Source organism: Branchiostoma belcheri, unplaced genomic scaffold (genome assembly GCF_001625305.1).
Source record: "Branchiostoma belcheri isolate BF01 breed outbred unplaced genomic scaffold, Haploidv18h27 scaffold108, whole genome shotgun sequence".
In the NCBI taxonomy this organism is placed as follows: domain Eukaryota; kingdom Metazoa; phylum Chordata; class Leptocardii; order Amphioxiformes; family Branchiostomatidae; genus Branchiostoma; species Branchiostoma belcheri.
Window position 1 is genome coordinate 467,903 of NW_017802469.1, and position 15,241 is coordinate 483,143.

Below are 15,241 nucleotides of genomic sequence, written 5' to 3' on the forward strand. Positions count from 1 at the left end.
CTATCCTGTTAAAAAATAAAGGAAGAAACACCAAAACAAATAAACTAAGAAACACACAAACAAATGGCATCAGAAACATAACATCCACAACACAGTTCTAGCCCTATGGAGATTTCTATAGTTAAGGACCCCAAAGTGACTCACCTCGACTCACTGAAAATCATAGTAACACAAGCAAGGTTCAGGATTTTGATATGTGTACAAAATATGCGAAAATGAGCTTAAATTTGCCGGCTAGTTCTCTTCTCATGCCCTCTTTTATTAGCGCCACTGCGGAGGTCATGGAACTGCAGCCGATGCACAGTACTAGGCGGGACAAGTATCCAAGCGCAAATCTACGCCGACTGAACACGCACCATAATTCAACTTTTACAGTCTCAAAACTGACGTATTCCTCTAACATTTACCACAGGTTCTATCTTGATGCCATGCACAGAACAATCTCGGCACCTTTCTCTAGTATTCTGCAGCACTACTTTGTGCCCGGACTTCTTTTGACTACGGGGTTCACCCATAAATACTGTGTTGTGCGGCCATAAAGCAGCCATGAACAGTGCAATAGTGACATCTAGCAGAACATTTCGGTACTGCAGGTACCTCCATGGTGCCGTTCATGGTGGGGTAAGTGGGTGTTTCCCTCATCCTGGCGCTCTGTTGGAAGGAGAACTCTCGGCCGACCCGGGTGCTGTTAGGCGGGACGTACTCCATACGGCTGATCCCGCGCCGACTGGCCCACGGGTTGTACATGTCCACCGCGTAGTTAAACGAAACAGCTGGGAAGCACACAGTATAGAACATCAGCAACTCTACATGTATATAAGCATGTTGGCAGAATGTACTGCACCTGAGCAAAACCCGGATTTTTCACGGTTTTCGTTGGGTTTTTGATCAACGTTGCATCAGAATTTTGCCTACTGCAGAGGATATCTTTAGTTTACAATTTAACATTTGGAAACTACAGACGGGATGTTTACCATATATGCACAAATACGACCTTATATGCGATGTTGTAGTATGAATAGTTGAAGACCTTACCAGCCGGAGATGGAATGTACTTCATGTACTCAGGCCTGGGAGGTTTGGGTGGTGTGGGGTACCACTGGGGAGTCAGTCTGTTCTGGTTCTCTCCTGAAATAAAAATATCGCGTCACCAATTGGCAAGAAAAACAAAGCAATTCATATTGAGAAAGAAGAGATGTCATTGGATGATCTATATACTCATAAGATTACATTCTGCTCACCATACACCTGTTCCACCAGTGTTCTCTGTTTGGCTGCCAGGACTTCAGGGCTCCATGGATGGAGGATTCTCCTCTGTCTGGGGGACAGCGACCGCAAGAGTTTTCTCCTGTCAAAAAAAAGGAAATGCGATTTAAATAAAAAGTTATTCTCAAAAACTATAAAAAAAGCTATTTTCAGAAACAACATCAATCAATCCATCCATCAATCAATCAATCAATCAACCCATCAATCAACACATCAACCCATCAATCAATCAACCCATTAACCAACCAACCAACCAACCAACCAACCAACCAACCAACCAACCAACCAACCAACCAACCAATCAACACATCAACCCATCAATTAATCAATCAATAAATCCACCAACCCATTAATCAATCAACCCATCAATCAATCATCCCATCAATCAATAAATCCACCAACCCATTAATAGATCAATCAACCAACCAACCAACCAACCAACCAACCAACCAACCAACCAACCAACCAACCAACCAACCAACCAACCAACCAACCAACCAATCAATCGATCGATCAATCAATCGATCGATTCAATCAATCAATCAATCAATCAATCAATTGATTGATCGATCAATCAACCAATCCTACTACCTGAAGTATTTTCTCCAGGCCAGCTGGATAGTGAGTGCTGCCACCTCTCTCTTCCACTCATCCTCTGCTGCTTCTTTTCTTCTCTCACCCACAGCCAGCAGGGTGTACTTGAACAAGCCTGGTCGTTTGGCTTTATACCTGTGAAGACATAACACAGAGGAAAATTCAAACTTTTGCAGGTCTCGAAATTAACTTTTCTTCCTATTGTCCCAGCACTGTCCCAAAAATAAATTTCAATTGTCCCGTAGTGAGAATGAACTGTCCCAACTTGTTTTTTTGGAAGTATTGTATGACTTCAACTTGAAGTCAACTTTATTTTGCTTATGTTCACTCCCAGGCGCACTATAATTGCAGAGTAGATAAAAAATTCGGGGAGATTTTTCCAGACCAAAGCCGGGACATGTGCCTGATAAACAAAAGAAGGGCCGACATTCTGATGTTAACTATTTTTCTATTGTCCCCAAAACCTTTGTAGTTGACCCAGCCTAAATTTAAGTGGTCAGTGGCCATTGGACCACCTTTAATTTCAAGTCCTAACTTCGGGACAGTTCTATTACACTACTCTACTGTATACATGTATTAAAGAAAATACCTTTTCCATGCCTCCTGTATAACTGTTGCGGCATGTTGTTTACGTCGGATGAGCTGTAACCTCTCCTTCTCCTGCTGTACTGCCTGTCTCTTCTGCTGTAGAATCTCCTCTGGACAAACCTCCAGACTGGGTTTACTAATGAAGGAAAAACAACACTTTAGAAAAATGCCTTAAGTTTAAGTTTCAGTTTTATTAATAATAAATCAGCCTTGCAGCTAGTGCACATACAAGCTGAATAACACTGATTTTTACAATGGTATAGTAAGTACTGTAGTAGTATAGTAGGCATCCTTCCATCTCGAAAGATGATGGTAGCACTCTAGGTCTGGTGTTGTGGCCGAGGACAGCGTTTGGTGTGGCTAATCAGCCCTATCCTCGCATGGCAGTCCCGACCACAGTTGGGACACAGGAAAGATGAGCTGTTTTGAGCATGGAGTCTCTCTTTCCGCTTCTGGCGCTTTGTGTCCAGCCGCATGTGATGTTTCACCTGTCCTCTTGCTAGGCCAACCTTGACCGCGTGCCGCCATTCACTGCGGTCTGCCGCAAGCTGCTCCCAGCTGGCTGGGTCAATGTCGGTACACTTCATGTCGCGTTTGCAAACGTCCCTGAAGCGTAGTGCTGGGCGGCCTACAGGGCGTCTTCCCGTGACAAGTTCTCCATACAGGATGTCCTTTGGGATACGCCCATCCTCCATTCTGTATACATGACCCAGCCAACGTAAGCGGCGTTGGCAGAGGAGGAGATGTAAGCTCAGAGAGCCAGAACGCTCCAGGACAGTGGTGTTAGGTACCCTGTCCCTCCAGGAGATTCCAAGGATGCGCCTCAAGCAGCGCAGGTGGAAGCTTTCAAGTCTGTTTTCTTGCCTAGCGTAGGTCGTCCAAGTCTCACTGCCATACAGTAGCGTGCTGAGAACACATGCGCGGTAGACTTGGAGTTTTGTGTTTAGGGTCAGAAGGTTGTTGTCCCAAACTCTCTTTGCAAGTTTGGTCATCACACCTGCAGCTCTGGCTATCCGTCTGTCTAGTTCCTTGTCAAGAGACAGGTTTTGGGTGACAGTTGATCCGAGATAAGTGAAGTGATCTGTCACCTCAAGAACTTCTGTGTCCAAGGTGATAGCAGGTGGTCTGGGGACGTCCTGCCCCATGACGACAGTTTTCTTGATGCTGATGATCAGCGCAAACTCCTTACAGGCATGGGCAAACTGGTTGATCATCTGCTGTAACTCCTGTTCTACATGTGCAGTCAGTGCTGCATCGTCAGCAAACAGCAAGTCTCTTATAAGGACTGTGCGGACCTTGGTCTTAGCTCTCAGTCGGGCCAGGTTAAACAATTTCCCATCACTGCGAGTGTGTAGATGGACACCTTGTGTGGAGTGACCAAACGCAAAGTTGAGCAACAGAGAGAAGAAGATTCCGAATAAGGTCGGAGCGAGGACACACCCTTGCTTAACGCCACTCCGGATTTCGAAGGGTTGAGAAGTCTCTCCGTCGTAGCTGACCACACCCTTCATGTCCTCGTGAAGGAGATGATAATGCTAAGCAACTGTGGAGGGCACCCAATCTTCTTCAACAGTTGAAACAGACCTTTTCTGCTCACAAGGTCAAAAGCCTTGGTCAGATCGATAAAGGCAATGTACAACGGCTTCTGCTGTTCGCGGCACTTCTCTTGCAGCTGGCGTACAGAGAAGATCATGTCTGTTGTAGATCTCTCTGCACGAAATCCACACTGGGATTCGGGGTAAACCCTGTTGGCCAGTACTTGCAGCCGAGAGAGAACCACTTTGGCAAAGACTTTCCCCACGATGCTAAGAAGGGAAATGCCCCTGTAGCTGTTGCAATCACTACGATCCCCTTTGTTCTTGTACAGGGTAATGATCTTAGAGTTGCGCATTGATGGGAACTTTGCCTTCTCCAGCAAGACATAGTAAGTCGTGTTAGTGGTTTTAGTAAAACAGGTTTGCCACACTTAATGACTTCCGCTGGGATATTATCTTCCCCTGGTGCTTTCCAGCTTGGCATAGAGTCTATTGCCTTGCTCAACTCTTCCATTGTGGGTTCAGCATCCAGCTCTGCAATGACGGGCAGATCGTCAATGCTGTCTAGTGCGTCCTGAGAGACTGCACTTTCTTGTGAGTAAAGTTCCAGGTAGTGTTCCACCCAGCGTGACATTTGCTTTTCTTTGTCAATGATGGTCTCCCCTGTCTTTGCTTTAAGTGGTGCACACTTTTTGATTGTTTTGCCAGTTGCTTGTTTGATACCCTCATACATTTTCCTGATGTTACCGATGTCGGATGCAACCTGTATACGCTCTGATAACTGGACCCAGTAGTTGTTTGCACAGCGGCGTGAGGTTTGTTGAGCTTCATGTCTGGCAGCTTTTTAGTGCCTGTAGGTTTTTGGCTGCTGGGGTTTTGCTTGTAGCTGAGGAGTGCTACACGTTTCTTTTCTATGATAGGTTCGAGCACAGAAATGTGTGCTTCAAACCAGTCTGTGTTATTACATTCCTTCTTCCCATAGATCTTGACAGCCGTACTATGGATGGTATTGCAGAGTGACTCCCACATCTGCTCTGCACACTGTATTTGATCAGTGTTTTTGAGTGATCCCTCAAGCTGTTCTAGGAACTTCTGGTTTTTGTCTGGTAGGGTGGTTTTGCTGATATTGATTCTTGGCTGACCTTTCTTTTTCATGTGGTGTAACTTCTTGGGCCTTAACTTTATTGTTGAAATAATGAGAGAATGGTCAGAGTCACAGTCTGCACTGTGATACGCCCTCGTGTTGCAAACACTGTTTAAAGAGGAGTGTCGTGTGATGACTAGGTCCAGCTGGTGCCAGTGGCGGGATCTTGGGTGTCGCCAAGATGTTTTGCGGACAGCCTTGTTGGGAAAATAGGTATTTGTTACGCTAAGCTTGTGGTAGCAGCAAAGCTCGAGGAGCCTTTGCCCATTTTCATTCATTTTCCCTATCCCATGGTGGCCTAGCACATCATACCAGGACTCATGGTCTGCCCCCACTCTAGCGTTGAAGTCTCCCAACATAAAGATGTGTTCTGATGTTGGGATTGCCTTGAGAACGCTGTCAAGCTGCTCGTAGAAAAGGTCTTTGACTTCAGACGTGGCCTGTAAGGTCGGCGCGTAAACGCTCAAAAGATTAACAGGTCCTTCATGTGTGGAGAGACGTATGGTAATAACCCTTTCTGTCCCACCTGATGGAGGTTCTATCATGTGCAACAAGGTGTTCCTAATGGCAAAACCAACCCCGTGTTCTCTGGGTTCTTCACTTGTTTTCCCTTGCCAAAAGAAGGTGTAGGAATCCTCCTTAAGGGACCCGCTGTCGGGAAGCCGTGTTTCTTGTAGAGCAGCTATGTCAATATTGAGTCTGAAAAGCTCACGGTCAATCACAGCAGTCTTCCGAATGTCATCAATGTCCCTTAGGTCATCCGACAGACCAGTGCGCATGGTTCGTACATTCCAGCTACCAATGCGGATAGCTCGAGTCATTTCCTTGGAGCCCTTTCCCTCCCTTCCCTCCCTTTCCCCTCTCTTTTCTTACTTGATTGTCTGGTGCACGATTTACAATCCACTTGTCGAGTAAGGACTCTAAGCTCCAAGCACCCAATGGAGCAGGTGGATTGTGACGGGTCAGCACCTAACTGACCGGGGGCTGCCCGGTTTAGAGCGGGCGGTAGCTGACCAGTAGGATAACGAGGATCCTTCCCACTGTCGAAGGCAGCCCGTGGCGTCCAGCTCTACGTCAATCCAGCAAGGACTTACAACCCGTAACTGCTGCCTTCCGGTTTGTTTCTCCCCTCCGTCAAAAGGTGGGGACTGGAGTGGTCTCTCCAGAGTGCTAGCCTGGGCAAGTGTATGGAGACTCTGCGCTGCCCAAACAACAGGGCCCCCCTCTTGGCCGCTCCGACGTGGTCCAAGGGAACGCAAGGCGTGACACTTGGCGTCGGTTTGGCTGCAGGAGTTGTCGGAAGAATGCCAGAGTTTGACAGACAACCGCCTAACGTACACCACTCCGGATTTTCTGTCTGGGTTTACTCCCATAGCCTTTCCCAGGGTGGGTATAGCCGCAAGGCAGCGGAGGTTTGAAATCAGGGTTTTCCTTCCCCTACAGTAAGTACTGTACAAATACAAAATTAACATTTCAATACGTATACAAACACACAAACAAACACATTACAAAGCCACACATGGGCACTAAAGTACAGTCCAGAGAGTCCTGAGAGTTACTGCAAAGACTCGTTGTACAGGCATATTGCCCTGTGTAAGAAAGAGTTTTTCAGTCTTATTGTACAGGCTGCTGGTACTGTAAGTGCCTTACAATAAAAGAAATACCCTTCTGCAGTCTGCATTTTGCAGAGACATTTTAAATATTGTAGAGGAAAAATTAAGCAACCTGCAATTTTACAGACTGAAAAAACATCAGGCTAGGGGTACAATGGTGTTTAAGAATTTGTGTTTACTACTGACTCTATAATATACATGTACATGTACTTTTGCATGTAAAATGTTTGCAAACACACAATTTTGCATATGCCATGGGTTTAGATCTGAACTTTAAAGTGTGTATTTGCAGAAAGTATTCCCGAATTGCAGAACAAAATTTCTACCAATGCTTTAAAAAAATACAGAAAGACAATGGTGTGTCGCAATATCAACAATTGCTTGATGTCCTGCCTTGGAAAAGGCACTTAACACAACTTTCATCACTCTATTTATCATGCAAATTAAGTCTTCATTTACATAAATTGTATTTAATTATGTACATATCTCTCTAAGATACCAAAAATGATGAAAATACGTTGTTCCTTATTGGACTTATCCGCTTTAAAAGATTTTGCCAAAAACTCCCCTGCAATTCCAGAACAAGCTGCTAGGGGGAAAACCCTCACCACTTATTCCTGACAGGAAAAGCAATCTGTCACCAAAAAATCAAGACCATAGCATGTTCATGACAAAAGATACAAAAACCGGAAGTTCTGCTGCAGTACCAAGGTCAGCCACCAGGAGGCCTATATTTGACCTTGACCTTTGTCTTCCTATGACCTACCAACAAACCAAATATCATCACAATCCATGGAGGTGTTCTGAAGTTATGCTGACAACAAAGTTGCAGAAACACAGACAGACACACACACAGACACGCCAAAAACAATACTTCCATTTTTCATGGAGGTAACACACCTGTCAGAAGACACATGTCTCTTCCTGACAACTGTCTGTCTGGTGTTAGTGGCCTTGACCTTCACAGGTTCTATGTCTTTAGTCTCCAGCTCCTTGTCTCTCTTTTCCACCTTCTGTTCTTTCACAAGAACCGGCGCTGTCTTCACTTCCTGTGCCTTCTGTTCTTCTTCTTCCTCTTTTTGTCTTCTTTCCTCTTCAGCCCTTTTTCTGTAGAGATTAAGTACTAGTTATTTGTGACAGGGCAAAAAAAAAAAAACAGGTCTAGGCATCCTTTTATAGCCCCAAATGCAGTGATAGGAGCCATGAAGTCAACACAAAAGGCTGGATTAATATTCAAACAATGAATTTTGAACTTTTAATCAAACCACTGCATTGATAGATGGAAAAACTGTAACAACTAGGAAGAAAAGGACTTTCCTCAACTGTTGCTGGCAAAATATGAGCATATTTGAGTTGATTCAGAACCAGAGTCTTTTTTTTGCAAATCAGAAAAAATATGAAGAGGCGAATTTGAGAACCAACAAATTAAAGTGGTGTGGCCTAAGACACACATGTATGACGGGGGACGTTATAAACTATAATTTTTGAACCGCGCCATTTTATCTGCATACAGTGACGTCATAGTGGCAGTGGGTTGATTCATTCCTTGACAAAAACTGGTGCTATTCAGTAAAAATTTCTCTTTGTGTTACAAATTTCACTTTTGTCTACTACAAAATCTACCAAGTTGAACTTTCAAGCCAAAGAGTTTGAGTTGAGGACATGATTTTATATCTAACATGACGTAGACAACTTTTGTCTCAAAAGTTGTATTTTTAAGACTGAGTTGTTGAATTTTAAGTATGATTCTACGGTGATTCTATGAATATTTTACAGTGCATCAATACACAAATTGCTACACTTAATATTCAAGGATAGAAAAATAGACATAATAATGTTCATACTTGGCTAAGGCATCCTTCCTGAGCTGTTCATGTTTCAGCATTAGCTTTTTTCTCTCAAGGAATGTTTTCCTCACTCTGTACCCTCGATACATGGCCTGTAGGAAAACAACAATATACAAGTTACATAGATGTTACATACAGTTTACATACATTTTACATACATGTTACATATCTAACCTGTAGTTTGGTTGCTGCCAGGTCCTGTATCCCTGTAGGGCTCCCAGTTCTATGTTACATATATGATTGTTACATACATGTTACATACATTGTACATTTACATGTCTAACCTGTAGTTTGGTGGCTGCCAGGTCCTGTATCCCTGTAATAGACAGGGCTCCCTGTTCTATCATGTACTGTGCCACTTCATGATGCCCTCCCAACAGAGCATAGTCCAGTGGTGTGAACCTACATTATATGATGAAAAAAGAAATACAATCCTCAATACCACTGTGAAGGCTATAGATAGTAACATGGATCACTTGTGAAGGGATGATTTCAAAACTTCATTCATCTTTCCAAAACAGAATTGATTTCACTTACAATTTGAAAGATTGTTTTCTATTTGAAGTCTGGACAAATGATACATGTGGTAACATTCTACAAAGTAAATATGTTTACCAAAGAAAAACATATTGTTTTTGCGCTGTTTCCTCTCCTTCTTCTCAAAACCAATAAGGTCAATGACCTGAACCAGACGTCTGTCACCATGGTAACTAGTGTTGGGTTACATCATGTTGCAATTTTATAGCAAGAGGGATTTATACTCCTGTCACCATACATATATATGAATGTGTTTGATTAAGAATTAACAGAACAGACCATATGCGAAGGTAAACATTATGCATTTACTTTGCAAATGTTAGCTTTCTAGTTTCTTCCAGAAGCTTGTATACAAGAATATATCTGAACAGATGCGGCATTAATGTTGTCTAAAAATCTAAGCGTAAGACTGTAGTTTTCTTACTGACCTGTCTTCTGTGAACTCCATGTGGTTAGGGAAGGCAGAGTACTGTAGGAGGAGTTTACAGGCATCCATGTAGCCTGAACTGCACGACCAGTGGAGCGCTGTCATTCCCTGCAGAGGCAAGGGAACAAGGACATTAATAAAATGTACTAAAGGCATCCAATGCAGTTTTTGGGGCTTGGAAACCCGATTTTTCAAAACCAATATTCTAGTAATTTATCTACAAGTACATACTTGCTGAGTTGAAACTACACTATCCCACTGTATATTGACACTCATGGAGCAAACAGTTCCAAAATTCTGACAGAAAATGGTTACTGGAAGGTCCCTGGGCTGATTTTATGGTACCACCCAGAAAATGAAGGACTCATCTCGGGGCTTGTATCTGCAGTTTTAAAGACCCAAAGTATGGATTACTGACTAAAATGTGCTAATGTGAAGCAGTAAGTGTCAATATCATACAGATTGCCTTATTCAGAATATTTCCAGTTTTGCTGCCCTGAAATTGCACTGGATGCCATTAAGACTTAGTGACCAAACACTGAGGCAAAACCTTTTTGATAGCTAGTAGTACTGTAGTACTGTACAGTAATACTGCTTTACTACATTTTGGACAAAATACACCATGTCATCCCTACACTTCATAATCAGTGTTTTGGTTCTATTACATGCAGAAGTTGGATGTCTGAAATTCAACGAACCATCTTGCAAACATCACTTTTATCTACATGTACAAGTCACCCAACCATCTTTCCACAATGTTATAGTATGCACATGTACCTCCTTGTCCTGTAAGTTTGGGTCTGCCATGTTCTCCATTAGAACTGCCATACAGTTGATAAAGCCTCCATAGGCTGCACATTGTAGTGGGGTACGGCTGGAAACGGAAAGATATTACAGGTTACTCATCTTCAAAGTCTACATTTTTGACTGAGAAATAAAAAGAGTTCAGAAATTTTAGGATACTATCAGCAAATAAGTATTGAACTTCATTTTAACACTTTGTTACTTACCCGGATTTGTCTTTGACGTCAGGGTTTCGTCCGCTCTGAATCAGCAGTTGACAAATGTGGGCATGGCCTCCCAGTGCCGCCCTGAAGACAGAACATAGCACCACATTCGCATAAAAATTTATTCAAAGAAAGAAATGATGCTTATAATTAAATTCAAACAACACTGTAGAACTTAAAAGGCTTACGATATGCATGATTGAAAGAATGTCTTTTGTAGATTTTCTGTTTTATTATGTTTACAGAAAGAAAACATAGACTGTTTTTGCTCTGTTTCCTTTTCTTATTCTTCTTCTCCAATCAATAAGGTCAATGACATGAACCAGATGTCTGTCACCATGGTAACTAGTGTTGGGTTACATCATTCTGCAATTTTATAGCAGGAGGGATTTATACTCCTGTCTCACCATGTATATGAATGTATTTGAGTAAGAATTAACAGAGCAGACCATATGTGAAGATAAACATTATGCATTTGCTTTGCAAATGTTACGTTTCTAGTTTTCTTTAAAATTCGTGAGTAAGAAGATTCCTTACCAGTGCAGGGGTGATCTTCCATCCCTGTCAGTTCGGTCAATGTTGGCACCCCCCTCTACCAACACTTGCACCACCTCGGTGTGACCCATCTCACAGGCACGGAACAGTGGGGTCAAGTTTAACATGTCTACCACGTTCACTGATGAACCATGCTGAAGAAAAACAAAAAAATTTTTTTTACAAAATGTTTACCCTGTTCACCAATGTACCAAGCTGAGAGAAAAAAAACATTAAAAACCTTTTTTGTCTTCACATGTTTACCACATTCACTGATGTACTGTGCAAAGAAAAAGTAACAATTTTCTAAAAAAAGGTACAATGTATCTACAAACATTCACAAATGAACAGCAGACTATCTTTCTTCTTTACTTCTTCAACTACATTTTTGCAAATGATAGAAAACACTAAAGCAAAAGCTTGCATCCTTCCTTGTGCAAAAAAATAGAACAGTAAAAATTACAGCTGAACAGAGAGCTCTTTTCAGTCCAAAAGACATAAAAAGAATTCAGAAGAGAAATTTTTTGTGGGACTCACATCCAGTAAGAGTTTGACAGACTGCGCATGTCCAGACAGCGCTGCGGCATGGAGCGCTGTTCCTCCTGTCTTGTCTGCTGCGTGGATGTCTGCGTTGTTGTCCAGCATAACTCTGGAAACAACAGATGAGCAACAACAGACATGTCACAAGCGCCACCTAGCAAATTGTAAGTGAACAGCAATTTTAATACTCTATGTATGCCAATATATTGTAATAAGGAAAGTTTTGCAAACAATAAATGGGCACGGTCAAGTACAGCAACACTGACTTGTCACAAGCGCCTCCTAGCAATGTCTAAGTGAATTGCAATTCTAATACATGTACTCCATGGCAATACATTGAAACCAGGAAAGTTTTTGCAAACAACAAATGGGCATGGTCAAGTACAGCAACACAGACTTGTCACAAGCACCTCCAAGCAATTTATAAGTGAACTGCAGTTCTAAAATACTCTACATGTATGTATGGCAGTAACCAGCAAAGTTCTTGTACACTGTATGTGTTACCTGAAGCAAATGACAGGCTTTACAAAATACATACTAGAAACTAGAAAGGCTGACATTTGCTTGGGAGCAAATATAATGTACAGCAAATACAGCATATTTCACTCCATCTCCCTCCCATGCAAATGTGGACTATTCCAAACTTACCCCAGTGCAAAACTCCAATAAATTAATTTGTAGCAAGATGCAAGAACAAGCACTTTGAATCTCGACAGATTTACTTAGAAAATTTCACTTTGTTTTTTGCAAAAAGTGGCATTTACACATTTAAGCTATTTTCTAACAGTTTGTGCCAGTGAAAAACAAATTTTTGTGTCAGGCCACTAAGTCCGTACCTGATGACATCATCAGCACCCTTCCCAGCAGCCCACATGAGAGCTGTGCGACCTTCAATGTCAGGTTCGTCCTTGACTTGCTCATGGGAGAAGAACACTTTCACTGTTTCCTTGAAGTTAAAGACAGAGTACAAAATACATTAATCAAAACACTAACCGCAAAAATAGACATATACACTGTACATGTACATGTATGAAAACCCAACTTTGTTGACTTAATATATCTGTGGTACTTTTATATATGCACAGTTTTTGTGGTCACTTCTGTACTGCGAATTTATCATAACCGCAAACAATTTGTAGACTTATTTCCTTCTGCACCTGCCCCCACTGCGAACATAGTTCTGCCAACATATAGTTCCGGGAACATGTTCAATTTTCTATGACCGCGAAATTTTGCTACCACGAATATAAAGTGATGTACAGTATTCACTGCAACCATGTAAATGGCATATAAGATATGATAGTCTCAACTTTTTAAAATTTGTCTTGCTTTTCTTTAAATTTACTTCACCACAAAACAAGGTTCATGGGAGCCCAGGGTTGGACAAGTCCCATTGCCCACTTGCCCAGGGTAAGTAAAAGTACTGTTTGGGCAAGTGAATATCCCCCTGTACTTGCCCAATTGGGCAAGTAAATTTTTTGGATGCAAAGTATAGCCCCTCCAGTATTTTGTCCAAGTTTCAAACAATGTTGATGAAAAAAGTATCCAACATCATGAACTCTATAATAAAATAATTTTTTCCTGTTAGTACGGTAAAATTCATATTTTGGACAAGTGAAATGTTGGTTCGGGCAAGTGGAAATGACCAGGTACTTGCCCAATAGGGCAAGTGGATTTTTAAAAACTTGTCCAACCCTGGAGCCACTCAAAATGTTTTGGGCTACTGTACAGCCAGTGAGGACAGATGTTTGTTGACATTAGACTTGAAAAGTTTAAGGTTATACCCATATGGGAAACAATCACGGGGTAGCTTATTCCATAGTCATGTTGTTCTAGGAAAGAAACTTTCAGCGTGGAACTTCCCCCTAAGAGGTGAATGGAGGAAGAAAGGGTGATTTTGCTTCAGTGGAAGTGGCAAAACGTGTCCTTGGTGAGAATGTTTGAAGTGGGGGCACTAGCGAGTGAAGTTCACTTAAGTGTATACAAAATGTATATGTAGAGAAAAGTGGAGGTGTCTGAAATAAAACTATATGTATTGTAAGAGGTGAGTAAGTATTACTTACTGCATGGTTGTTCTGTGCTGCATAGTGAAGTGGTGTGGCACCATTAGAGTCAGAACTGCTGTAGTCTGCATTTCTTCTTAACAAGAGATCCACTATCTTGTGGTAACCTGTTCACACAAAAAATATTAGAAGACATAGTTTAATATAAAATAATATTAAAAGTTTATTGGTTAGAACACAGTGTACTTATTATTTTGGAAGTTCAAACTTGTTTCACAGTGTACTTATATCGTTTTTGTAACAATTTTGCACATAAGGCTAAAGCAAGTAAATTTTATGGATGACATCCTCCACAGACTCTAAATCTAATGTGAGCGGGCGAAAAAAACAACAAGGGGATTTAGTGGAAACATGACATATACACAACCACCATCACATATAAAAGAAGTTAAATACATCACTGCATCAAAGTAAAAGACAAAACAACAAATCAGTGCCTTGTCCTGTCTCCTCTCTTCATAGTTATCTGCCATCCACCTTCCGGCATGGCAACAGACATCTTTGCCCATTTTTGGCATGTTGACCACTGTCAGAGGGCAACAAAATTTCTTGTTTTTTTTCTTCAAAAATCAGGCAAAAATTAGTGACACTCACCTAACACTGCTGCCCAGTGTAGTGCAGTCCTGAACATGTTGTCAAGTGCTGTTACATTGCACTTCTCAAGTGATGTCTGCAAATACACAAGAAAAACATATTCTAATATGTACCATGGTGCTACAGAATCACACAAGGTTTTTAAAATAAGAAAAAAATGCAGAAAAAAAGAAGCATTCCACCATAAGAGTGAATCTGACTGTACGTTGCTTTACATGTATGTAACAAGCATGTCGGCAGAACGTACTGCACCTGCGCAAAACCCGTAATATATTGTGCATAGCACTTCGGCAGAATGTCTCATATAATAAAGGTCATATTTGCGCATATAAGGTTAACATTCCATCTGTAGTTTCCAAATGTTATATCGGAAAAGATATCCTCTGCAACAGGCAAAATTCTGATGCAACGTTGACCAAAAATCCAACGAAAACCATAAAACAAGAAGCCATAGGCGACAATTCTCCGTGAAGTTTTATATATTTCAACAAAATCCCAAGCGTCAACGCCAGACCTACTGTGCAGACATTATAATTAGGCAACGGTTAATACCACGCTCGTCCCCAGCGCCCGTGGAGAAGCCATAGGTTATAGATCGTGGCTTAGCCCAGGCTATGGAAAATAAACTTTCTTTAATGCAGATCTGTCGTTTTTGTTTTCTTTGCGCTATCTAAAGGGTTAGGATAACCTACTCTACTCTGGCGGTATTGTCGTGCGCGCTCGCTAGTACGTAACGTTACACGGCGGCCATCTGAATACATGTACACTGCATTCTTTCTACTATCGGGACCTAAAACAAGACGCAAGATTCCTATTTTGGGGTATAAAATGCTGTCACAATGGTAATATATACCAAATGAAACGGACCTTTACAAAGTACCTCATTTGGTGACGCTATGAGGGTTGTACCGTTATCCCTCTACATTTGCCCCAGAAGGGAGTTAGTCGCGGA

The 15,241-nt window shown here is 41.8% G+C and overlaps 1 protein-coding gene across 1 annotated transcript in view; it reads right to left on the reverse strand.

The window, feature by feature from the left end:
* LOC109480152 (inversin-like) overlaps positions 1–15,241 on the reverse strand; it is a 22,535-nt gene continuing 7,294 nt past the window's right edge. Inside the window, 17 exon segments of the mRNA XM_019782314.1 lie at positions 1–5; positions 522–773; positions 1,036–1,128; positions 1,242–1,348; positions 1,858–1,995; positions 2,450–2,584; positions 7,641–7,847; positions 8,585–8,679; positions 8,872–8,989; positions 9,553–9,659; positions 10,329–10,425; positions 10,562–10,642; positions 11,096–11,247; positions 11,630–11,741; positions 12,469–12,578; positions 13,696–13,802; positions 14,290–14,365. Of these exon segments, the coding sequence (XP_019637873.1) occupies positions 1–5; positions 522–773; positions 1,036–1,128; positions 1,242–1,348; positions 1,858–1,995; positions 2,450–2,584; positions 7,641–7,847; positions 8,585–8,679; positions 8,872–8,989; positions 9,553–9,659; positions 10,329–10,425; positions 10,562–10,642; positions 11,096–11,247; positions 11,630–11,741; positions 12,469–12,578; positions 13,696–13,802; positions 14,290–14,365 (1,992 nt within the window).